Here is a 26,406-nt window from a genome sequence, read left to right on the forward strand (position 1 = left end):
GTGGTCCGCCCACCTTAGCCTGCCAAAGTGCTGGGATTACAGGCATGAGTCACCGCACCTGGCCTATTTATTTTCGAGACAGGGTCTCACTGTGTCACTCAGGCTGGAATGCAGTGGCACAATCGTGGTCACTGCACACTCAGCCTCCTGCAGGGCTCAAGCGATCCTCCCACCTCAGCCTCCCAAGTAGCTGGAACCACAGGCATGCACCACCACACCTGACTAATTTTTGTATTTTTCTGTGGAGACAGGGTTCTGCCATGTTGCCCAGGCTGGTCTCAAACTGCTGGGCTCAAGTGATCTGCCTGCCTTGGCCTCCCAGAGGCTGGGATTACCGGCCACTGAGCCCCAGCCGATTCTGGTACTTTAAACAAGATAGATGCTTATTTTGCTGTCATGTAGAGGATGCTGGGAAACAGTAAGTGTGGTGATGTGATGGCCTCATGTTCACCAGGGATCTAGGCTGTTACCATATTCCTGCTTAACCCTCCATCCTGGCCCATGATTTCCAACCTCATCATCACCTTACGGTCCATAACGGCTACTGGAACTCCAACCATCACATCCTGATTCTGGAAAGCATGAAAGAGGAAAGGGGAGGCCGGGCGCGATGGCTCAGGCATATAATCCCAGCACTTTGGGAGGCCGAGGCGGGTGGATCACCTGAGGTCAGGAGTTTGGCAGCTTGGCCAATGTGGTGAAACCCTGTCTCTACTAAAAATATAAAAAATTAGCCGAGCATGGTGGCACATGACTGTAATCCCAGCTACTTGTGAGGCTGAGGCAGGAGAATTGCTTGAACCTGGGAGGCGGAGCTGAGATTGCACCATTGCACTCCAGCCTGGGCAACAAGAGTGAAACTCCATCTCAAAAAAAAAAAAAAAAAAAAAAAAAAAGGAAAAAGAAAGAGAAGAGGAGAAAGAGGAAGGACAAAATAGTCTAATCTCCCAGCAGAATCACCTTGCTTTTGTCAGCCTTCTCATAGAGCCCCCAATCAGTTTACACCTCTCTGTCAGAACTTGGTCACGTGGTCACATCTAGCTGCACAGGAGACTGGAAAATAAAGCCCACCAACTGGCTTCACTGAGTAAAGTTTGGGGTCTCTTATTAGGAAGAAGAGGACAGTGGGTATTGAGAGGCAGCTCGTAGCCTCTGCCTCAAAGGGACAGACTCTCCCTCAAAGGGACGCTGGGATTGTTTCCTCATGGAGAGGAAGATAACTCAGAGCTCTCTTGCAGTTTCTCTGTTATTTTTTGGTTAGGAAGTACTATTTCACTGGTACTGAAATGAAATTACGATGCTGCTGCTTCTGCTTCATGAAACAGATGTAGGTGGCCAATGCTTTATCTTGGATGAAGGTGTTTTCTTCCCATTCATTTGATGACTTTGTGAATAATTCTTTTTCCATCGGCTCAACAGTGACACTGAAACCATTGAATCATTTGGTTACAACCTGCAATTGATTTTACAAGGGAAGCTGAGGCCACTGACTGGTGCCAAATGGCTTCCCGGTGTCCTGAGCACCACCCTGCCCCTCAGTGGTCAAATCACTCTTCCTTCACATTACTTTGATGTTCATTCAAGTGAAATGACCTCAGTACTAGCTTTTGCTGCTATCTTTTTTTAAACCAGCAACGACAATTATTGGTAATTAAAAAATCATTTAAATTCTATCCTTTTAAAACATCTAGGATTACCTCATGGGTAAAGCTTAAAATTGAGAAGTTATAAAGGGCTCTTCATTGAAAATTAAGTTTTTTTCCCCTCCCTTCCCTGTATCCTAGCCACTTGGTTACTGCCTCCAGAGACAAATTTTCTGTTTGTACATCTTTGTATATATTGTGTATCCTCTCAGCAATTTTCTATACATAAATAATGCTTTTAGTTTTCTTTTGCCTGTGGTCCCTAGCGAGCCATTAACTCTTTGGCTCCCAAATTGTGTTCTGAGGCAACCTGGAGTGCTGCAGTGAGCTCACCAGGGCACTGGGGGATATTTTAAGTCTCTGAGGGAACATAGTGGCGCTCAAACATTGCATGAACTAAACACAGTATAGTTTTACTATTAGGTTACCCTATATTCCTTCTGATAACTTCATATCTTTGTAAAGCTGGGATTTTTTAGTGGTTTCTGTGGTAAAAGTCAAGCACCACGTGAAAATCGATGTGAAATGGAAAATAAGGGTGGCAGGGGCTGATCCGATTCAGGGACATTGTGCATTGCCCAACAGCGGCACACATCCCATTAGTGAAGGACTGGGGCTATTTCAGAGTGAAGTATTTTTTCTTTCAACTTATATATTTTGCAAATGGTTAATTAGTTGCTAGAACATAAATACCAAGTTTTTTTGATCTAACTACTAAATAAACAGAACCATAAGGCATTTCTTTTCTTTTTTTGAGATGGAGTCTTGCTCTTGTTGCCCAGGCTGGAGTGAAATGGCACGATCTCAGCTCTGCAACCTCTGCCTCCTGGGTAAAAGCGATTCTCCTCCCTCAGCCTCCTGAGTAGCTGGGATTATGGGCGCCCGCCACCGCGCCTGGCTAATTTTTTTGGATTTTTAGTAGAGACGGGGTTTTGCCATGCTGGCCAGGCTGGTCTCAAACTCCTGACCTTGTGATCCGCCCACCTCGGCCTCCTAAAGTGCTGGGATTATGGGCGTGAGCCACTGTACCTGGCCAGGCATTTCTTTTGGCTTAAGGTTGCTGTGAAAAAATTGCTGGGATGCTTAGGGGTGCTGTGAACCGGGAGAGTTCAGCTAGAAAGGGACACTATTAGGTTGTGTTGTAGAAAGATAACTTGGAAAAATATGAAAGTTGATGAGTTTGGGGTATAAGCTGATATGAAAGAGAGAGTAGAGAAGCGAGGAGGTAAGGGAGTTCTGGATCCTTCAAGAAATACCCTAAGGCTCACAATGTGATTCTGGCCTAATTTCATATATATATATATATATATATATATATATATATTTATTTCCGATAAAGCTACAAATATGCATAGATATGTAAACAACTGGCAATGCATTTAATTTAAAAAACACCATATGTTTGATACATCATAAAAAACAGTGTTAAATATTTACATCTTCATGGAGTCTGCCCCAGTTTTCACAAATAGCAGTAAAGGAGTTCAGTTCTCTGTGTCTGAAGAGTGGAACTTCCGAGGAGCCACCACTTCACCTCAGAGAATTCCACTTTTTTTGGCTTAGACCAGGTGTTTAAAGTTGCTGAGGAATAGATTGAAAACAGAAAATTTGTGCAAAGTTTCACTAATGGGCCTGTTCAGAAAGTTCACCTGCGCCTCTGATAACCAGAAGGTTCTAATAAATTACATTTTGCAATTTTTTTCTGAAGTGGGTAAAATAATATGTTCTGTACTCAAGAGGCTTTTCCCCTGTACCTTCTTTTGAAGGTAAATAGTTGGTTAGATTTTGCAGCCCTTGGACAGATCGCTTGCCTCCAACAATTAAAGTTAATATGGTCAGCCTGAGAGAACTCTGACCTGGGAATCAGAGCCCTAGCTCTGTGTAGGGACCCTTTCATTCTCTCACTGTTCTCTTTCATAGCTTAGGCATCTTGGGGAAATGGGTAGTCCCAGCCACTTCTCCCAGGGATCTGGGAGGATCATCAGACAAGAGTTTGTATTTATTTATTTATTCTTAAACTTAGAGAAATCTCTCTTGGGTATTGCCACTTAATAGCCACAATAGAAAGTAGCAGCTGGGGAGAAGTTGGGGGTCCCTAGAGTATGGTTACTCTGTAGCTTCTTCAACTAAATATTTTTGGGGTGATGAGACATGATTTAGAGACATGTGGAAATTTTAGGTTATATTTAGGGCTGTGGGATCATGTGTGTTCAGGAGGAACCTTAGATTTGTCCCCTAAAATCAGAATGTAGGTTACCTCTGATGGACTTTTCCCTAATTTGGATTAAGTTTTTTGGGAAAGATCATGCCCCTCTTCCATTCCATTGAATTAAAAATAAAAGTAAACTTAAAATAAATGTAAAGAAGCACAACAAAGTTCTGCTTTTCTGCATGACAGCAGTCTTGCTTCCTCTTAAACACGTGAGTCGCCAATTAAAATACAACGCAACTCTTTTGATATTCTTGTTTTGCATGTTGATGTTGTTGACTTCCTGAAGTCCCCATTCACAGACATTTACAGAGTGTGTGGTGTGTGCCGGGCACAGTACAGGGGCTAGGAACATGGGAGTTAAGACTCATTTCCTGAAAGTAATCCCACCCGAGCGGGTGGGCCTGCGAGGCCGCTGTGCTGGGGAGCTCCACGAGGGCTCCGAACAGAGCCTCCCTTTTCAGAAAGGTCACCCTGGTCACTGCGGCAGCCAGGATGACCGAGGAAGGCCACCTCAAGCATTAGAACTACCAACAAACAACCCTGATGCGACCTCTCCAGATTGTCCCAAGTCGATTGATTTCCCAGCTATATTGTGGCCTGAAGCCTCCAGCCTCCACACGAAACCAGATTTGCCTGAAAATGGCTCGGCCAAGTTCAAGTATGGCAGATTTTCGGAAGTGTTTTGCAAAAGCAAAGCACATAGTCATCATCTCAGGCGCAGGTGTTAGTGCGGAAAGTGGTGTTCCGACTTTCAGAGGAGCTGGAGGTTACTGGAGAAAATGGCAAGCCCAGGACCTGGCGACTCCCCTGGCCTTTGCCCACAACCCGTCCCGGGTGTGGGAGTTCTACCACTACCGGCGGGAGGTCATGGGGAGCAAGGAGCCCAACGCCGGGCACCGCGCCATAGCCGAGTGTGAGACCCGGCTGGGTAAGCAGGGCCGGCGAGTCGTGGTCATCACCCAGAACATCGATGAGTTGCACCGCAAGGCTGGCACCAAGAACCTTCTGGAGATCCATGGTAGCTTATTTAAAACTCGATGTACCTCTTGTGGCATTGTGGCTGAGAATTACAAGAGTCCAATTTGTCCAGCTTTATCAGGAAAAGGTGCTCCAGAACCTGGAACTCAAGATGCCAGCATCCCAGTTGAGAAACTTCCCCGGTGTGAAGAGGCAGGCTGCGGAGGCTTGCTGCGCCCTCACGTCGTGTGGTTTGGAGAAAACCTGGATCCTGCCATTCTGGAGGAGGTTGACAAAGAGCTCGGCTGCTGTGATTTATGTCTAGTGGTGGGCACTTCCTCTGTGGTGTACCCAGCAGCCATGTTTGCCCCCCAGGTGGCTGCCAGGGGCGTGCCAGTGGCAGAATTTAATACGGAGACCACCCCAGCTACAAACAGATTCAGGTTTCATTTCCAGGGACCCTGTGGAACGACTCTTCCTGAAGCCCTTGCCCGTCATGAAAATGAAACTGTTTCTTAAGTGTCCTGGGGAAGAAAGAAATTAGAGTATATCTAAGAACTAGGCCACATGCAGAGGAGAAATGGTCTTACGGGTGGTGAGCTGAATATTGAACAATCTAAAAATAGCCTCTGATTCCCTAGCTAGAATCCAACCTGTTGATAAGCGATGGGGGCGTAGAAGTAGCAAAGAGCACCCACATTCAAAAGTCACAGAACTGTAAAGTTAATGCGTATTATTTGGTCTGAACTGAAACGTAAGATATCTTGGATGTGTATGGTTGGTTATTGGGAGGGAAAAATTTTGTAAATTAGATTGTCTTAAAAAAAAAAAAAAAGACTCATTTCCTGCTCTCTGAGTTTACAGTCTAGAGGAATTTGAAGGTGATAACTTCTGAATACTCAGATTTCACAGAAGATCCCCACATGGTACCATGGTCTTGCAGCCAAAGGGAAGGGAAGGCACTTTTGGTTGTGTTAATTGCCAGGAAGAGGGAGAAGGTGATGATGATGATGGTGATGGTGGCTATTTTTTGCAGAGTCCCCTAGTACCTACCAGATCCTACACTAGGGTGCCTTAAAACTTTATCTTGTTTAATCCACTTAACGGTCTTGTGGGGTAGATAATATCTATGGCTTACTCACAAGAAAAAAGAACTTAGAAATAAATTTTCTAGGGTTACATAACTAGCAAATGTCAGAGTGGGATTTTTTTTTTTTTTTTTGTATTTTATTTATGCCAGGTAAGATTTGAATTAGCTTTAAATGAGCATGTTTTCTGTGGAAAAGAGATAATATCTTGTATGAGCTGAATCTGCATACAAAAACACAAGATTTATGCTTTGGTTACTTAAAATTGTTAAATATAAATATTATAATAAAAAAATTTAAGAATAAAGTTCACTCATTAATGATTTCCATTTGTTTAGTTTTCTTTCTCATTTTTGTCTGTAAGCATAATATAAAGTCTTTACAGTGAAGATGAATTTTGTGTTTTTAGCATTAACATAGCATAAACATTTCTGTTCCTAAATAGTCTAAATAACTATGATTTAAATAATATTCTATTGGGTTGAATACTATTTTTTTTTTTTTTTTCTGAGATGGAGCCTTGCTCTGTTGCTCAGGCTGGAGTGCAGTGGTGTGATCTCGGCTCACTGCAACCTCTGCCTCCTGGGTTTAAGCAATTCTCTGCCTCAGCCTCCTAAGTAGCTGGGATTATAGGTGCATGCCACCATGCCTAGCTAATTTTTGTATTTTTAGTAGAGACAGGGTTTCACCATCTTGGCCAGGCTGGTCTTGAACTCCTGACCTCGTGCTCCACCTGCCTCAGCCTCGCAAAGTGCTGGGATTATAGGTGTGAGCCACCATGCCTGGCCAGGTTGAATACCATTTTTTAAATTAAACATTTGGATTCCAACTTAAAAAAATTATAAATATTGAAGCATTCACATTTTTATAACATATAGAATCTTTCTTTGAATTATATGCTTTACATTAATGCCTTTACTTACTAATTAAACTTCTTTAAAATTACATTTTGTCAAATGAACCTCACTTCTATGGCTATCTAGTAATGTTGTTTGGTTTGGTTCTTTATTTTGGTATTTCTGACTCTTATAATTTAAAATCTTTTATTAAAACATTTAGACCAGGTGTGGTGATTCATGCCTTTAATCCCAGCATTTTGAGATGCTGAGGTGGGAAGATCGCTTGAGGCAAGGTATTTGAGACCAGCCTGAGCCACATAGTGAGACCCTGTTTTTACAAAAGATAAAAAAATTAGCCAGGCCTGGCAGTCCTAGCTTCTCAGGAGGGTGAGGTAGGAGGATAGCTAGAGCTTGGGAGTTTGATGTTGTAGTGAGCTATGATCACACCACTGCACTCAAGTCTGGGCAACAGAGTGAGACCCTGCCTCAAAAGAAAAAAAAAAAAATAAAGCTTAGACTGCATTTTGGCTGTATCTTATTTATTTATTTATCACTACAAACTGCCCTACCTTTGGGAATTTACACTTGATCTTAGCCAAAAGGCCGAGAAGCGATCGCTTTGGGAATTTAAGAGCAGAACTGTACACAAATATATACTAGGTTTTACAAGGTAATAACAGAATCTAGACCCTTTGTTTCTCAGGTGGCTGCTTCATTAAGTAAAATAACTTTCTTCTGTCTAGAGAGCCCACGTTTCTGTGTGTGTTCTTGTGCCTATTTGTGTGTAGGTTTGTGTGCATGTGAGTGGAATATAACTCGCTAGCTCTTTGTCACCATAGTTCCAAGCCTAAATATACAAACATGATCTGGGATGCTGGCATCCCTGTGAAAGTGATGCTGAAATGTCCATATAAATATTGTGACAAGACATTTCCTTGAACCTTCGTTTAACCTTTACCAGAGATGAACCAAGCAAAGAAGGGACGACTTGGTAGATAACAGGCTAGAGGAGCTCATCTTCCTTAGTGAGAATTCTCCACAGCCGAGGACAATATGGCTACTCACATTATAGGGCTTCCCCCTCAGGTCTACTATGCAGTAACTCAACACTTTAAGAAAGGGAGAGGGAGAGAGCAAGAGGGAGATTTTGTTTTTAAATAATAGCTAACATTTATTGATTACCTATTATATGCCAAGCCTCTTGTTCTCTTTATCTCCTGTATAAACTGTGTGAGATACATACTATTATCTTCATGCTACAAATGAGAAAACTAAGGCTTAGAGAGTTTATGACTTGCCCAAAGTAACATGAAGTTTTGGAGCTAGTCTTGAACCTAAGTTTATCAACTCTAAAACCATACTTTCATATTATGATGTTGCAAAAAACCCCTAAGAAACCAAACCACCATTCCAGCCTATTGTTATGAAATCAGGAACCAGGTACCTGACACATCGTAATTACCAGTCCTTTCCTTTTTAAGAGTTTCTAAGAAATTTTCTTTCTGAGAAATTCTGTCTGAGAATTGAGTGTCTTGCACATTTGTCTAATTTAACTGTAAAGCTTTATGAAATGGCTCAGTCTTCTTCATACATCAGTCACTGATATATAAGTATTCATAACTTGATGGAAAGGCCTGCTATTGGTGGTTTAGGACAGATGGACGGTCCTGTCAGAGGAGAAAATTGTAAATGTCACACCCTTGGTATTTCATCGCCTTGGATTTCTGGCTTTCCCAGTGAGTGCTGCCATAGTGTGGGATGTTATTTTCCTCACTTCTTGTTCTTTGTTTTTGTTTTCTCCTCAGATCTAGATACTGATGACGATTTAAATAGCGACGATTATGAATATGAAGATGAAGCCAAACTTGTTATATTCCCAGATCACTATGAAATAGCACTACCAAATATTGAGGAGTTACCAGCCCTGGTCAGTGAGTGTGCACGGCTGCTAGCTAGATGCGCGTGACTCTGTGTCAGGTGTGTGTGCGTGTGTGGTGTGTGTGTGCGGGGGTGGGGTGGGGTGGGAAAAGCGGGTTGAATGAAAGAAGAGGATGAGAATGAGCATGAATATGCACATACCTCTTCTCTTCTGTGACAGGGGTCTTGCAGGCTTACATTTCAGTAGTGCTGGGCCTTTTACTGTCTCTTACTTCAAGTGCTGGTAGGGCTTTGTTGCTCATTAGGCTGGTCTCTTCCAGGTTGGGCTGGCTTCTTGCCTCCTAAATCACAGTCTGTTCCTTAGATTTTCAAACTCTGCACCCCAGATCTACAGGGACTGCTGGAGAAGGACTTTTCTGATCAGAGGGGTGACAGTCTTTTTATCATGTTTATTATGTTGGCCTTCCATGTAACATTTTGTTTGGAAAAAAATAGAAGTGTTCCACTGCTGAAACAATAGCGACGCAGTTACAAAAAGAAGCAGGCATTTACAAACTACAGGTCTTGGGAGCTCTGGGATTAAGTGAACCTTCTTTTCAGTTTTACTCCCTATGTGAACCAAGACTACTTTCTAGGTTTTAGATATTTTGAACTGTGAGCTTCCCCTTTCCTCTTCCCTTCTCTTTTCTTCTTTTTCCTTTCTTTCTAATCCAGTTTGGTGGATGGACCTTAATTTTCTTAAATGACTTGAAGCTGGAGCTGCTGGTGGTGATATAGGGAATCCAGGTTTTGTTTTCCTTTCATTCTCGCATGCTGGAAGTGGGCACAGAGTTCCCGTGGGGACCCTAACTGTTTTTCCTACCCTTTGCTCATTTCCTGTATTGCCTGTACCACTTTGTCCTCTTTCCCTTTTTTTTTTTTTATTTCTTTTTTCTTTTTTGAGATGGAGTCTCTCTGTGTCGCCCAGGCTGGAGTGCAGTGGCGCGATCTCGGCTCACTGCAAGCTCCGCCTCCCGGGTTCACGCCATTCTCCTGCCTCAGCCTCCCGGGTAGCTGGGACTACGGGCGCCCTCACGCCCGGCTAATTTTTTGTATTTTTAGTAGAGACGGGGTTTCACCGTGTTAGCCAGGATGGGCTCGATTTCCTGACCTCGTGATCCGCCCGTCTCGGCCTCCCAAAGTGCTGGGATTATAGGCGTGAGCCACCGCGCCCGGCCTGGTCTCCCATTTCTTTTCCTCTTTCCACTCTGTGCACGCCTTGACTTCCCAGAGCCTGGCCACAGATCGCAGTGGGGTCAGGGAGGGTTGAGTTTAGACATGCCTGTTCATTTTTTCCCTCCTGAAACCATGCCAGAACCAAAGCCAGCTCTTAAGGTCCCAGAGTCTTCTGGACGTTGCATGACTCTCTCTGTGGCCATCTGCTCACTTGTCCCTGCCAAGAGGGGACATTTGTGCTTGGGGTTTCCATGTCACTAGGGACTAGGTTTCCACCTTTCATTCTCTTTTGCCCCAATCTACTTTATATCTAAGACCATAGAAATGAGAATTTCGTGTATATTTAATATTGTGCCTCTTCTTTTAGTGCTAAGTGCACAGTGTTCAGTAGGGCACACGGAATTAAATTACCTTTGCTTTCTCCAATTCCATGTTGACTCATGTGGCTGTTTCCAAGGATAAAATATATTAGTGGACAAAATGGCCTTACCTCATCCCATTACCTGAAATTGTATACTAATGCTTATATTTCTGTAATACTGAGAGTTCTTACTGTCTTGTTTAATATAACTTTTATTTCTGCTGTCAGAAGAGAAGAAACATTGTGAATAAATGTTATGATAAATTATTTTGCTTTCAGTCCCTCATGAATAAGTCTTTATGTTAAAAAAATTAATAAAAAAGCCTTTTCAAATTATACTTGGAGTATAATTTGAAGTGTGAATACTCTTATTTAAAATAAGACAAGTGCCATAGAAATCTGAATCCAACAAGATATAATTTTTAATATAGAGTCTTTTAGTATTAAGAAATACATTATGAATGAAAAAAGAAGACAGAATTATTTGGAAGATGAGGGTGGGGAGATTAAAGGAAAAGCCTGGACTTATCTGATGGTAACTGATAGGATTTATCTCCATAGAAGATGCCAGTTACTATATTTTCTTTTCATGCTTTTGCTATATTTTTGGTGTTTGACAATTCTCTTTTTAAACTGTTAAATAACAAAAATCATTGAGCTCAAAACGTCGAACCAGGTGATTCTTCCTTCACCTTTTGAGTGTCTTAGCACAGAAGAATTTCAGTTTCAGAGAGTGACTCTATAGGTTCTACCAGAAAGTTAAAGCACCTCTGGGTGATGCTGGGTTCACAGAGACATAGCACTGTGAGCTCAGCAGGGGTCTTAGAGCTTGAAATCCAATGCCTTCATTTTTGACAGCAGGAATTGGAGCAGTGGTGTGCTTGTAAATGTTTAACAACAGGCTCCCTAGGAAAAAAAAAAGCCCTGTTTTGTAGTGTCTGCTGATTCCATGGTGTAAATACTGCCACCATGACTGATTTCAGGCTGTCAAGTGACATCACTGAATGGGGTGTTGCTTTCCAGTGGTAGTAGCAGACCATAATACAGAATTTCCAGCATTCCACTGATGTGAATGTAAATAAAACCTCAAGGGCACATAGATAATAATGAGATACAGTAAAACAATTAGGAAGTGAAGAATTTTTGATTATATGTCACCTTTTGAAAAAACATTTTATTTAGTTGTAAGTTTATATGATTTAATATTTTATAATGGCTGTGTTTAGCAACCATCTTGCTGAATTTCTTAAAATTTAAAGCTGGACTCTTATGAGCCAGTTTGAGACAGTTCCAGTGCAGAACTGAACTGGAAGCTTACGATAGCTTGGGATGGAGCCAGGACTAGTACCAAGGTCTTTTCGCATCACTTCAGATAACATATTCAGGGAAAAATAGTTCACAGTGTGATTACAGGATGATGGATCCTGACCTTCAGCTGTCACCCATAAAAAGGGCCTTAAGGTGATTTTGGATGATATTCTGAAAACCTTGGATCAGTGTTTAATAGGCCCAGAAGTCTAAGGACGTTTTGTTGGTTGTCACCCAGAAAGATATTCAAGGATAAAGGAGAAGATTCTATTTGAGTTTTGTTCAGAGTCATAGTGCACTGCAAACCAGAACGGTTATAAAAGATCTAGTAGGGGTGGAGACAGTCCTAAGGAGGACACAGACTTGATTTGGGTAGTTGATGAAACAAACAAGGAGGTTATAATAGGTCAGACTCAAAAGATTAGGAGGCTACACAACAGCCTCCTTACTGTGGTCTTTCTTCCACGCCTGCCCTCTTCCCTGCACAGCAGCCAGTGTGATCTGCTGTGAAAATTAGATCCTATCCTTCTCCAGCTTAAAACTCTCAACACTACTGACGAATGACACTGGGCTACTCACAGTCAGGAACAAGGAAGAAGTCCTGGCCAGAAGTGCTAAGTGGCATGTCCCAGGCCCATAAAGCCTGGAGGGGGCTTGTGGTGAACCCAGCTCTATTTTCTATGGGCATTTCTGGATGGTGATAGGGGATGAGTTTTCAAAATGGAAAAAAACAAACTAATTATACAACAGCATTTGTAATGGGAGATAAATGGAAGGATCTCTTTTGAAAGGCTTAACTATATTTATTAAGTCCTGATCTCTAATGGATCATAAGTTTGTTGAGGCCGGGGACCTCCTCCTTGTTCCTGACTGTGAGTAGCTCAGTGTCATCAATCAGCAGTGGTCAGTATAACCTATAAGAGTTTTAAGCTGGAGAAGGATAGGATATAATTTTCACAGCAGATCACTCTGGCTGCTGGGCAAAGAAGAGGGGCAGCGCTAGAGGGAAGACCACGGTAAGGAGGCTGTTGTGTAGTGTGGGGGAACCATGATGGTGGCTAGGACCAGGAGGGATGGAGTTGGAGTGGACACGAGGCCGATTCCTACATCACAGGGCTGCTAGGAATTGCCTGTGGGGGTGAAATGGCAGCTGAGGGAACTTACTCCATTGTTTCTTGTTCCTTCCTTGGTTCTAGGGTCAGAAGCCAGGACCCAGACACATGGGAAACTGTGACTCAGGGGAAAACGATCAGCTCATTATGCAGGATATTAGTGATGTAGATTACAAATTTTGCTGTTTATTTATTTTTTACAATTTAGTGGCATTTATTATATTAGAGTTGGGCATCCATCACCACTGTCTAATTTTAGAAGATTTCTCTTGCCCCACTAAAAAACCCATACCCCTTAGCCATCATCCTCCAACCCTTCCTCCATGCTGAGCCTGTGGCACTCACTAATCTACTTTCTAGCTCTATAGATTTGTCTACTGTGGACATTTCACATAAATGGAGTCATGTAATATGTTGCTATTTGTGACTGGCTTTTTCACTTAGAATATATTTTCAAAGTTTATTTATATTGTAGCATGTATCAATATTTCATTCCTTTTTATTGGCAAATAAATTTCCATTGTATGTAATACAACATTTTATTTTACATTCTATTTGTTATATCCATAGGCATTTGGGTTGTTCCCATTATTTTTATTTTTTATTAAAAATATTTTTTTTGAGACAGGGTTTCTGTCCTGTTGCCCAGGTTGTGTGCAATGGTGCGTTCTCAGCTCACTACAGCCTCCGCCTCCCAGGCTCAAGCAATCCTCCTGCCTCAGCTTCCTGAGTAGCTGGGACTATAGGAGCAAGCCACCACGCCTGGCTAATTTTTGTATTTTTGGTAGAGATAGGGTTTCACCATGTTAGCCAGGCTGGTCTCGAACTCCTGACCTCAAGTTATCTGCTGGTCTCAGCCTCCCAAAGTGCTGGGATTACAGGTGTGAGCCACTGTGCCCAGCCCCATTTTTTTGACTAATATAAATAATGCTGTTATGAACAATTGTGTATACGTTTTTGTGTGGACACATATTTTCATTTCTCTTGGGTATATACCTATGGTAGAATGGCTGGGTCATACGATAACTGTGTTTAACCATTTGATGAATTACTGAACTGTTTTCCGAAGCGGCTGTACCAGTTTACTTTGCAACCAGAATATAAGTTCTTAAAAGACAGCTAGAAACAGCTTATAGCATTAAGCCAACAGCACATTGGGTCATAGGCATATGGCCAGAATTAATCGGGTAGGGAGAGGGCAGAGTCTGTTTTCCTCCTCCCCTGTGGTCAGTTGGTGCTGAGCAGGACATCACAGATTTGCTCATGATGTGGACTAATCTGGCACAGAGACACCCAGGCATGTCCCTGTCCAGGGTCACATTTGCACCAGATTAAGAAATGGAGCCATGCTGCTTACATTCCATTCAAGTGCCCTTGACCACATGCCATTGTGTGATGAGTTGAGGATATTGGATATCTGAGTGTACATTTGTTATGAGGAAAACACACCACTTGGGTAAATCCTGGGCATTCCTGTATCTAATTTCACCCTTGCAAATTGTTCACCTCCTACTTTTCACCCTGCTTGCTAAGTGGTAGGAATTGTTAAATCTGACCTCTAAGCTTGGGCTTAGAAAATGAATTTAGTTTCTTGCTATCTGTGCCATTGTCAATACTACAAACACTAGGCCAGGGATAAAACCTAGCTCGATCCAGGGGAAGTGCAGGAAGACAGGATCTCTCTCTTGTGACACTTGTGCTGTTTGCATTTCTTCAGTTTTAAAAATCACATTGCAGTGAATTTGCTATTCACTAGCAAGTTGTTATTTTCTCAAACTGTTTTTATATATTACATCTGGGTTTGTCTTATAGGTAACAATTGCTTGTGATGCAGTTCTCAGCTCAAAATCTCCATACAGAAAGCAGGACCCAGACACGTGGGAAAATGAATTGCCAGTATCTAAATATGCCAACAACCTCACCCAACTGGACAATGGCGTCAGGATTCCTCCAAGGTGAGAGTCAAATAGCAGAATGGAACTTTACTCCCTAAAACTGGCCAAACAAATAGTTGTTTTCTACCTCTTTTTTGAATTGGCAGTTATATTTTTTCTTACCAGATGCCTTTTATTAAAAGTAAATATAAAACTTTTCTCTAAAATTGTCTGTAGCTTTGTAGTAGATGCTGAATATGCCCAGTCCATACCCCTAAGCCCTTCCCTGCCCTGAAGCTGCCAGTTGCAAGCACTTGCAACCCTTTGCTTGAGAGCTTTTTCTGCTTGCTGAAGTCAGTTAGGCCGGTGCATGGGACAGTCAGAAACACCAGAGTGAAGCTCCCTCCCTCCTCCTGGAGCAGCCCTAAACCAGCGACTGTGGCATGGGTGGATTCATACCCCAGTTTTCTGCCCCTCCAGGTGGGATATCTGTCTCTTGCAGTTCCCCACGTGGCCTGAGCCCCAGTCACCCACAGTATACATTTGCTCACTGACATATCCTGTAGCAGCTTCCTACCCTTGCTTGTCTCTCTTCCCCACTTCCCTGGGATCACCTCCCGGAGAAGCCATTTACCTTCACTTTTTTGTCTCAGAGTCTTGTTTTAGGGCAATCCAACTTACAAGTCTTTGGTTTTAACATTTTGGCTGGAATACTCTTTGGGCTCCATTCGTATCTCCTCCTATTAGGTGACGGTGTGTTTAGAGAGACAGGTATTGGTGGATAGGCAGATTGATTAGGAACGTGTCTGATTTGGTTGAATCCTGACAATTGCATGGCATTCGCCTTCTGTATGGTCTTTGGAAACGAGAGTTACTTCTGGATCTCCGTTTCTCTGTTTGTAAAAATAGAGATGGTAATACTGATGCTGAAAGGTGTTTGTTAGAATTAAATGATGAGACTTCTGTAAGGTACTTGGCATTATAGTTGACATTTAGCTTTTAGTCAAGTTGGTCTCCTTTCCAATTAATTTAGATTTGCATTGTAGTCGGATTTGTATAAACTAGCTTTACCGTATGTGATTAATGCTTTAGAACTTTAGACATTTATACACACAGGATCCTTAATATTTTAAACTTGTTCAAGCTCCACGGTCCCTCATGGAGGAATTTTAAGGAAATGAGCTCCTCTCCTAGCCCGAAGTTTTGTGTCAGTTTTCGAAACTAAAAAAAGGCCACTCGGAGATGCTGGGAGGGGCTAATCCACATCTGGGAGGCAGGCAGGGTGCTGAGTGATCCTGCTACTCTGGGAGAGGAACAATAATTTTTTTTTTTTCTTTTTTTTTGAGACAGAGTCTTGCTCTGTCACCCAGGCTGGAGTGCACTGGCGCGATCTTGGCACACTGCAACCTCCGCCTCTCAGGTTCAAGCAGTTCTCCTTACCTCAGCCTCCTGAGTAGCTGGAATTACAGGTGCCCACCACCATACCTGGCTAATTTTAATATTTTTAATAGAGACGGAGTTTCGCCATGTTATCCAGGCTGGTCTCGAATTCCTGACCTCAGGTGATCCGCCTGCCTCGGCCTCCCAAAGTGCTGGGGTTACGGGTGTGAACCACCACGCCTGGCCAACAATGTCTTGAGGGGAGAAAATGGGGAAGCACCAGTCTCTGTTACTTCACTGAGCCTTTGTTGTGACCTGCCTACCTGAAACCATCTGTTTTCTTAGAAGTTAATTTTTAAAATTATGCTCTGGCTGTTCTGACTACTCTCCAATGGCTTTCTAGTGGTTGGAAGTGTGCCAGATGCGACCTGCGAGAAAACCTCTGGTTGAATCTGACTGACGGCTCTGTCCTATGTGGAAAGTGGTTCTTTGACAGCTCTGGGGGCAATGGGCATGCGCTGGAGCATTACAGAGACATGGGCTACCCACTAGCCGTGAAACTGGGAACCATCACTCCTGACGGGGCAGGTGAGTGCGCCTTTACAGACTTTGGGAACATGCAGTGGCTTCCTCTTAGATTTAACCAATCCCTGAATCCAGGTGGTTGGAAGGTGTAGGCTCTGGATGCAGACAGCCCAGGTTTGAATCCTAATTCTGCCTCTTATTAGTTTTGAAGTCTTGGGCAAGTTTTCTAATCCCCCTAAGCTTTAGAGTGCTCATCTTGAGGATAATGATAATGGTACCTCTTTCCTATGTTTGTTAGTGTGCTTAAAGCATTTAGCTCAGTGCATGCCATAAGGTCCTAATACAAATGGCTGCTGTTGTTATTTTCCTTCTGTGTATCTCTTGGCTGAGAGGACAGAGCAGGAAACAGGATTTGTGAAGTGAGTGTGAATAATCAAGTCTACTGTTAGAACAGCAGGAGGAAGCCCTGGAATCCATTACAGGGATTAAGTATCATTTTAGAAACAAATGGATTAATTATGGAGAATATGAGTTTCAAAGGATACCGCGTGTTAAAAGAGTCCCTGAAATCACCTGGCAGTGATGGTGTTCACGTTCTCCAGGGGATTAGAATTGTTTCCTTCTTGCACTGTCAGCTTCAGAGTTGGTTCTGTTTCTTTTTGTCCTCACATGGTGTGCTTTGAAACATTAGCTTTTGGCCATGTTTGTACAGTTAATACCTTCTACCATTTTGCGAGGGAAAAAGACAATAATATCAGGATCAGTAATGAGAAACTTAAATATTGAGCAGTGGCTATAAAAACCCATCATCTAATCATCACTGGAAACATTTATTAAGCACACATCTGAACTGATACCCAGCTGGTCTTCTCCATTTTCCCAGGCTTTATTTAGTCTCTGTTTCTTCTTTGCTGTAAGGTAAGATGTTTTTAGGAGAACTATAAAAACACATCTTTTCTCTTTTCTCTTTTTTCTGTTATTTTTCAATGATGGAATTATCCCGCCTCAGAGTTAATTGCCCAAGATCTTTTTGCTAAATAAGGGGACACTTTTCACCAATCATTGTTTTTTCATTGAACCGGTATAGTTTTTCATTTGATATATAATTGGGGACTGGCAGTTAGGTCGTGTCAGGATTCTTTGGTTTCACATTTTAGAGAATTTTCCTGCTTTCAAGTTTTGTGGAATTATTTTAACTCATTAGAGACAAGTAGCTGAGAAACCCTAGATACTGGTACCAAAGATTTTCCCCCAAAGTGAGTAAAGATACACACAACCCAGGTCTTATCCTAAATCTTCCGGATTGAAAGAGGAAATTCAGGACCTGCGTTTGGATTGAGGGTTACAGCCTGGTGTTTACAGGTGATTGTTATTCAATGAGTGGGTGTTGAATGACTTTTCTCTATGCCCTTCTCCTCATCCTTTTAGGGGATTATAGAAAGAAAGATTTGCAATGTAGGAATTCTGTCGGATAAAGTTGCAAGGGGAGAATAATTCAGATTTTCTGACTTTCTATGCTGTCTTGTGTAGTTCCTTTATAGGACCAGTTATTAGAAATTCAGTTCTCAGAAGAGCCTGTTCAACACTATAACTGTTCGTGTATGCAGCTTAGTTCTTCTAACTTTGCAGTTTGAAAGCAAGTCTATGTCTTACTCATCTTTGGGTTCTATACAAAATCTTACACATCTTACGCACAAATACTTTTGTTAAATGAACCAACTGGCATATAAGCATTTGAATACAGTCATGCGTCACTTAAGGATGGTGATATGTTCTGAGAATGCACCATTAGGTGATTTCCTTGTTGTGTGAACATCGCAGAGTATACTTGGACAAACTTAGATGGCATAGCCTCCTTCACAACCAAGCTATATGATGTGACCTGTTGCTCCTCAGCTACAAACCTATACAGCATGGTACTGTACTGACTGCTGTGGTAACACAATGGTAAGTATTTGTGTATCTGGACATATCTGAACATAGAGAAGATGCAGCAATAATATGGTATAAAAGATAGAAAATGGTCACCTGTATAGGGCACTTACCATGAATGGAACATGCAGGGCTGGGGGTTGCTCTGGGTGAGTCAGTGAGTGAGTGGAGAGTGAGTGTGAAGGCCTCGGACTTTAGTGTTCACTACTGCAGACTATAAACACCATACACTTGGCTACACTAAATTTATGAAAACGTCATCCTTTTCAATAATAAATTAACCTCTTACTGTAATGTTTTTACTTTATGAACTTAATTTTTTTCACTTTTGGACATTTTTGTAGTAACACTTAGCTTAAAACACAAATACATTATACAGCTGTACAAATTTTTTGTTTTGATTTGTTTTCTGAGGCAGAGTCTCACTCTGTCACCCAGGCTGGAGTGCAGTGGCGTGATCTCAGCTCACTGCAACCTCCACCTCTTAGATTCAAGTGATTCTCCTGCCTCAGCCTCCTGAGTAGCTGGGATTACAGGCGCCCCCACCACGCCCAGCTAATTTTTGTATTTTTAGTAGAGACGGGGTTTCACCATGTTGGTCAGGCTGGTCTTGAACTCCTGACCTCAGGTGATCCACCCACTTTGGCTTTTCAAAGTGCTGAGATTACAGGTGTGAGCCACCATGCCCAGCCATTTTTTTTTAAAATATCTTTATTCTATAAACTTTTTTCTATTTTTAACTTTTAGTTTTCAAACGTTTTTATTAAAAATTAAGACACAAACACACACGTTAGCCTAGGCTTACACAGGGTCAGTATCATCGGTATCACTGTCTTCCACCTCCACAGCTTGTCCCACTGGAAAGCCTTCTGGGGCAATAACATGCATGGTATGATAACAATGCCTTCTTCTGGAATGCCTTCTGAAGGACCTGCCCAAGGCTGTTGTACAGTTAACTTTTTTTCATATAGAAGCAGAAGGAATACTGTAAAATAACAATGAAAAGTATAGTATAGTAAACACATAATATGGTAACCTAGTCGTTTATTATTATTATCAAGTATTGTGTACTCTACATAAAACCGTATGTGCTATACTTATATGTGACTGGCAGTGTAGTAGGTTTGTTTACACCAGCATCACCACAAACATGGGAGTGATGTGTGTAATGCTGTAATGCTACAACATGATAGGTTATGACATCACTAGGTGACAGGAATTTTTCATCTCCATTAGAACCTTATGGGACCACTGCCATGTATGCAGTCCACTGTGTGACCAGAATGTTGTTATTCAGTGAGTGATTGTAATTAGATTCTATTTAAATGTATGCTAATCATAAAGGCAAGAATTAATTCTATTCTTTGTGTATCTTTAGCTTTCCAGAAGCTTTCTTTTCTAATGGGAAACTTATTTTAAAACTGCTAGAGTAAATCTAGTTTCTTTTCTTTCAGTTTTAAGAAAATTTTATATTTTCCTCTTGATTTTGAAACAAACAGATATTCAGTGTAACATATGTAGAAAACAGAGATAAAAGTTGAGATAAATCAATACAAACTACTAGTAATACCACCCTCTAGACTACTCAGTTAATAATTTAGGTATTTCATTTCAGTCTTTTCTCTTTTTTTAAAGGGTTAATCAATTCATACACACACACACGTACACACACGCACCCATCTCACATTTTTACAAAAATTAGATCATACTGTATAAAGTTTTATTCCTTGTTTTTCTCCATTTGGCATTATGTTTTTCTATATTATTAAATATTCTTCAGTATTTTATGATGGTTTCATAAATCATTTCACTATTCTGTGAGTGGTTACAATCTTTTTTTCTATTCTGATGAACATCCTTGTATATATGCAAATCTTTGGGTGTTTGTGTAGTTATTTCTTTAGAATAAATTTCTATGACAAAAAGAGTTAAATCTTTAAAATTTTCAGTTACCAAGATTCTCTTTTAAACAGTTGTAACAATTTACATTCCCATCAACAGTGTATGACAGTACTCATTTTAACAAATCCTTGACAACTTTTTAATTAAGACTTAAAAAAATAACTTTGCTAATCTGGTGTCTTGTTTTAATTTGCGTTTCTGATGAGGCCGAATATTTTCCTTAGTATTCTTGGCCGTTTGTAGTTCTTTTTTGTGAATTTCTTAGGCCAATTTTCTCATAGGTTTAGGTTTTTAAAAATTGTTTTTTAAGAACTTTTTGATTATTAAGAATATTAACCCATTATCTTCCACAGTTGTTGTTGTTTTTATGAAGAAGAAATAACTTTTAAGGTTTTTCTTGTCATATAATTGACAGTATTTGAATACATACTTCTATTTCAATCATAGAAAGTATAAAACATTGGCAACAGCAAGGCAGATTGTATTCACTGTGATAAGCATTGTGAATTCATTTAACTAAAATAATGTTAACTTTTTGAAAAAGATCAGGCTTTAATTCCTGCATATATTGTGCAGAGCTGGTTTTAATAAAAGTAATTATTTTCTGTCTAATTGTGATTTCATATTAGTTTATGGAATGCATATATTCTATTTTGGTTTCCTTTAAATCTGTTTAATAGATTGCTAGCTGTAACTTATTGTGTATTTAAAAGCTACTTAAATTAAAAAAAACATGCATAAAGTTTTCTTAAATGTCTAATGATGAGCCTTGTGGACATTGAGGCCTGGGGGTAGGGAGTCCCCTGTTCTGCGGGGCAGTCATCTCTCAGTGAAGTTTCCACTGCTGAGGATCTGCTCTTCTACACTCACTGGGCTTACTCAGGCCAGTTCAACTCACAAGAGACGAAAGTCTCAAAGTCGGCATTTGTTTTTAAGTTCATAATGAGAGCCACAACTGCCGGTAAGTAGGATGTTTATGTCCGCTTGACCAGTACATTCCTTCCCTGTGGGGAGATGAATTATATTTAGAAGATTGCTTAGTGAACATGGAATCCAAGAAGGTTGTGGACTCAAATATTTAATGGTAGTGTGATCTGATCATCCTGATTTCCTTTCCCCCAATAAGGATATACTTGTCCAATGAGACCTCATCCTTGAGGTCTCAACCTAGATTTAGTTTTTCAAAGAAGCTCCGGTCCCTCAGTCTAGGCCAGAGTGGTGGCATGCGTAGTAAGAACGGGCCCCATGTGAAATTCTACTCTGGGTCCCCATGGGTACAGCAACAAACAAACCAAGAAGCAGATCACTACACAAACAAACAAAACACTTTCCTCTGTGGGAGGACACATTGTTTCGGCGAGGCAGGGATGAGGTTCTTGGTAGAAAGGGAATAGGGCAGGGTGGAGGCAGGATAGGGTGTGTTTTTCTTCCATCATGGAAACCAGTTTACCCGAGAAGATGCTTTGGTGTCTTGGGTGATTGCAGGAGAGTCTTCCAGAGATGCCCAAGGCAGCTGTGAAATTGCCTATTCTATTGACTGTACCAGCTTCATAGCATCTCAAGCTGGTCTTTTTTCTTTGGTCATCTTTACCCCCAACCTGGGCATAAGTTCCCTTGAGTTTCTCCCAGCCCTAGGATTTGGAATCAGGGCATAGACTACTTCATTTTAGTTTTGGCCTGACCTGGGCCCCTCCTGTGTGCCTCTATGGTACTTCCTGCTGCTCTGTCATGGTACTTTTCATAAGACCCTGTTAACAGTTTATTTAATGGTGGTCCCCTAGGACAGCAGGGCCTAAGGCCACATTTCTTGGGCACTGTTATATCTCTAGCATCTAGTAGTGTCCCTCACACATAGTAGGTGCTCAGCAAATATTATGGAACAAACAAATGGAGGAAGACACACCAACAAAATCTGCTTCTATTTGGGAGGCTGTGTTTTGAGGATTGTTTGGGCCCAGGAGTTTGAGACTAGCCGGGGCAGCATAGTGAGCCCCTGTCTCAAAAATTTAAAAAAAGGCAGAGAATATTGGCTCCTCTGATTTACCTTTTTTCTATTTTATTAACATCTTTTTTACTCTTACCTGTTTTCCTTTCCTGACTACAGTCTAGGTTTTGTCTGTCCTGGCGGTTGTCTCTTTCTTTTTCTTTTCTTTTCTTTTCTTTTCTTTTCTTTTTTTTTTTTTTTTGAGGCAGGATCTCACTCTGTTGCCCAGGCTGGAGAGCAGTGGTGCAATCATGGCTCACTGCAGCCTCAACTTCCTGGGCTCAAGTGAGCCTCCCAGCTCAGCCTCCCAAGTGCTGGGAGCACAGGTGCTTGCCACCACACTCCATACTCGGCTAATTTTTTTTTTCATTTTTTTGTAGAAATGGAGTCTTACTATGTTGCCCAGGCTGGCCTTGAACTCCTGGGCTCAAGTGATCCTCCTGCCTTAGCCTCCCAAAGTGCTGGGATTATAGATGTGAGCCACTGTGCCTAGCCCTGTTCTGTCTCTCTCTCTTGCTCTTTTTTTTTTTAATTGAGACAGAATCTCACTATGTTGCCCAGGCTGGTCTCGAGCTCCCAGGCTCAAGCTGTCCTCCTGCCTCGGCCTCTAAAAGTCCTAGGATTATAACCTATTCTCTCTTTAAAGATATCCTACATGCTGGCCTAATTTATTTTCTGTTTATTTTTCTTTCTTTCTTTTTTTTTCTTTGAGATGGAGTCTTGCTGTATAGTCCAGGCTGGAGTGCAGTGGTGTGATCTTGGCTCACTGCAACCTCTGCCTCCTGGGTTCAAGCAATTCTCCTGCCTCAGCCTCCCTAGTAACTGGGATTACAGGTGTGTGCCACTATGCCCGGCTAATTTTTGTATTTTTAGTAGAGACAGGATTTCACTATGTTGGCCAGGCTGGTCTCGAACTCTAGACCTCGTGATCCTCCCTCCTCTGCCTCCCAAAGTGCTGGGATTACATGCGTGAGCCACGGCGCCCAGCCTTGTGTTTATTTTTCTAGTGTCACTGCTGGAGTTGTCTTGTTTTTCTCCTTTTCCTGTCTGTTGCAGATGGCTTAGAGGCACACAAATGTGAACTCCTGGTGGAGAGATGCAGTTTGGGTGGACAGATCTGCGCTGACTGAGGAGAACCTCTCTTCATTTTCTTCTCTCTGACTTGGTGTTTGACCAGGAGCTTTGCTTTTTCTCTCCACTTGTGAGAGAAGGGCACCAAAGCTGGCTTTCCTAGTTTTTGTTTTGTTTTGTTTTTGAGATGGAGTTTCGCTTTTGTTGCCCAGGCTGGAGTGCAGCGGTGCAATCTTGGCTCACAACAACCTCTGCCTCCCAGGTTCAAGTGATTCTCCTGCCTCAGCCTCCTGAGTAGCTGGGATTACAGGCATGCGCCACCACGCCAGGCTAATTTTGTATTTTTAGTAGAGACGGGGTTTCTGCATGTGGGTCAGGCTGGTCTCGAACTCCCGACCTCAGGTGATCCACCTGCCTTGGTCTCCTAAAGTGCTGGGATTACAAGCGTGAGCCACCGCGCCCAGCCTTCTGTAATTTTAACACAAGGACTTTTTGAGGTACATCCTTACCTCTCTCTCCCTTCTACTTTCCTGTAGGGTAATCTGGAGGGAGAATTTAGACTTCTGCCATTTTCTGGGGCCTAGGATAAGGGCATAAAAGTCACATGACTAAACCATGAGACCCTTCACACCAAACCAGCATTTCTTCTAAGACTATTTGAAATGTTAAACTTTAAACTTATGAGGGCAGGGACTCTGCGTGTCTTATTTAACATTATATCCTCAGGGTATATATGTATTTGGTATTTAGTTAATATTTGCTGAATACCATGAATGAGTGAGTTAATCTTGGTGGTTGAACAAGGATGACCCACGCCAGGCATGCTAGTCCTAACAGCATAACCCTAATAGCATGCCATCCAATAGCATCATTTTAATCTCTGGGAATTACTTAGAACATTTTGATCTGGTTTCTTACAGATTCTCAATCTTGCTTCTGGTTCGTCTCTCTCTCTCTGTCTGTGCTCTCTGAGCTTTTCCTTAATTAATCTTTGAGCTTATGGCACATACTGCTTTCTAGCATGCTTGTCACAAATGGGATATTCTTGTTCTAAAAATTTTTTTAAATCTTTTTTCTTCCGCGGATTGCTGCCTCATGTTCTATGTGGTTTAGTTTGTCATTTAACTTGAAATGAAAGGATGACTGGTTTGCTTCTAAAATAAATGTAGTTACTCATGAAATGCTTCTTGGGCTATTCCTGGGAGGATCCCTCTGTGAACTCCCTAACCGTGGTTCTTGGCTTCCAGTGTTAGGCCAGGCTGGGGAGCGTGATGGATGATGCTTGTCGGGAGTTGTCTATTTACTACCGTAGTTTCTGTACTAAGACATGACTTTGCTAAGCTGAAGTTGGGAATAAAATGAGTTCCCCAGGGAAAAACATACAAGACAGCATTTTCAGCCACTGAGGCCACTGAAAACTTTTTTTCTCCGACTACATATTTACAAATTCTTCATGATTGCCAAGTTTGAAGATCACAGTTCATTTTCAGGTTTCTTGTATGTTACTCACTAAACCGTTTTTGTCTTGGGGATGAGAAATAACTATAGCATTTGACCAAATCATGTCACATCTTTGGAGCAGTTAATGGCTGGAGGTATGAAATATGATTTTCTCAATGTGGCAAGAGCCTAATGGGTTATGAACTGTGGAGGGCTGTGTGGTTTTCACTTATTTCAAAATCCTAGGCCAATGCCAGTGGTTTAATTCTGGCAGTTTTATTATTTTCTAATACAGCCCTGATCATTAGAGGCTTAAAGTCTTAAGTCTTCAAACTATCTCCCTAATTAATAACAACTAAAGTGCCAAGGGAGTGCCATTTTCACCTTCCAGCTAGTATTTGAGTGGAATTTTTTGGTCCCTTGTCATAGATTAAAAATACTGTTGATGTATTTGTTTCAAGTTATTAGTTCAAAGGTTTTTGTTTATTTTATTAATATTTAAACTTTTAGAAATTTTTCTTCTTAATTGGGCTGAGGTTTTGTCTTTTGTTTTGCTTTTGAGAACACTGAATTATATTTAAAAAATATAAATGAGGGTTGCTATCCACAGTTATAATGGGCCTCTGGGGGAAGAGGAATAGAAAAGACAGCTACACAATGTTTAACTTAGTAATAATAGAAAGACTGAATTTCTTTCGGGAGCAGGGAGTCTCTGTATATCTGAGTATGGGATAGAAGGTCACATAGCTTCTATGCATTACTTTTTTTTTCCCCCGGTGATGTTCCAAGGAGTAAGGAACTCCTTGGACATTCTGACATATACTGTCCCAAAGAGTGATATCTTCATATCCATTGTCCTTGTTATAGATTTTGTTTTTCAAATATAAGAGCGAAGAAATGGTGGGTTTTGAGTCTTCATTCCTTTTAAGGGCCTAGGTTGGTTCTTCACCGAGTCTATTGGTATCCTGTTCTGATATATATATTTTTTCTTTTTTTCCTTCTTTAGAAACATTCTTTTTTTTTTTCCTGTTTTTTAGGGACAGGGTCCTGCTCTGTCACCCAGGCTAGAGTACAGTGGCATTATCATAGCTTACTGTAGCCTCAAACTCCTGGCCTCAAGTGATCCTCCTGCCTTGGTCTCCCAGAGTGCTGGGTTACAGATGTGAGCCACTGCACCTGGCTGGTGTCCTGATATACCTTCGTAAATATTCCGTTGTAGAGGGAAGATTGGGCCAGGAGTTAGACTACTTGGGTTCTGGGCCACCTGTGGGATTTAAGGCAAAAATCATTTAACCTTTATGAGCTTCTTTTCCTTATCTGCAAGATGGGCTTGAAAACGTCTGTTCTGCCCTCCTCACTGCACTGTGTGTGAGGATGGATAGGGCAGCGGATTGGATAGCTTTGGAAAACTAAACAGTCCTCCAACTTCACTGTGCACCTGAGGATCTCGTTAAAAATGCAGATTCTCATTCAGTCGGCCTGAGGCGGGGCTCAAGATTCTGCATTTCTTTTCTTTTCTTTTTTTTTTTGAGATGGAGTCTCGCTCTGTCGCCCAGGCTGGAGTACAGTGGCAGGATCTCGGCTCACTACAAGCTCCGCCTCCTGGGTTCACGTCATTCTCTTGCCTCAGCCTCCTGAGTAGCTGGGACTACAGGTGCCCGCCACCACACCTAGCTAATTTGTTG

General features: G+C 41.7%; 2 protein-coding genes and 1 pseudogene across 2 annotated transcripts in view; 2 read left to right on the top strand and 1 right to left on the bottom strand.

Moving 5' to 3' along the window:
* Window positions 1–26,406, top strand: part of LOC105489963 (ubiquitin specific peptidase 13) — a 130,402-nt gene that overhangs the window by 41,339 nt on the left and 62,657 nt on the right. The window contains exons 4-6 of the mRNA XM_011755135.3: window positions 8,545–8,666; window positions 14,426–14,568; window positions 16,271–16,455. Coding sequence (XP_011753437.1) covers window positions 8,545–8,666; window positions 14,426–14,568; window positions 16,271–16,455 — 450 coding nt within the window. The remainder of the gene's footprint in view (window positions 1–8,544; window positions 8,667–14,425; window positions 14,569–16,270; window positions 16,456–26,406) is intronic.
* LOC105489962 (NAD-dependent protein deacylase sirtuin-5, mitochondrial-like) lies at window positions 4,232–5,658 on the top strand. The gene is made up of 2 exons (XM_011755134.2): window positions 4,232–4,250; window positions 4,361–5,658. The coding sequence occupies exon 2, from the start codon at window positions 4,399–4,401 to the stop codon at window positions 5,329–5,331; it is 933 nt and encodes a 310-aa protein (XP_011753436.2). The 5' UTR covers window positions 4,232–4,250; window positions 4,361–4,398; the 3' UTR covers window positions 5,332–5,658.
* On the bottom strand, window positions 7,187–7,354 carry LOC112428067 (U2 spliceosomal RNA; annotated as a pseudogene).

Source organism: Macaca nemestrina, chromosome 2 (genome assembly GCF_043159975.1).
Source record: "Macaca nemestrina isolate mMacNem1 chromosome 2, mMacNem.hap1, whole genome shotgun sequence".
Lineage (NCBI taxonomy): Eukaryota > Metazoa > Chordata > Mammalia > Primates > Cercopithecidae > Macaca > Macaca nemestrina.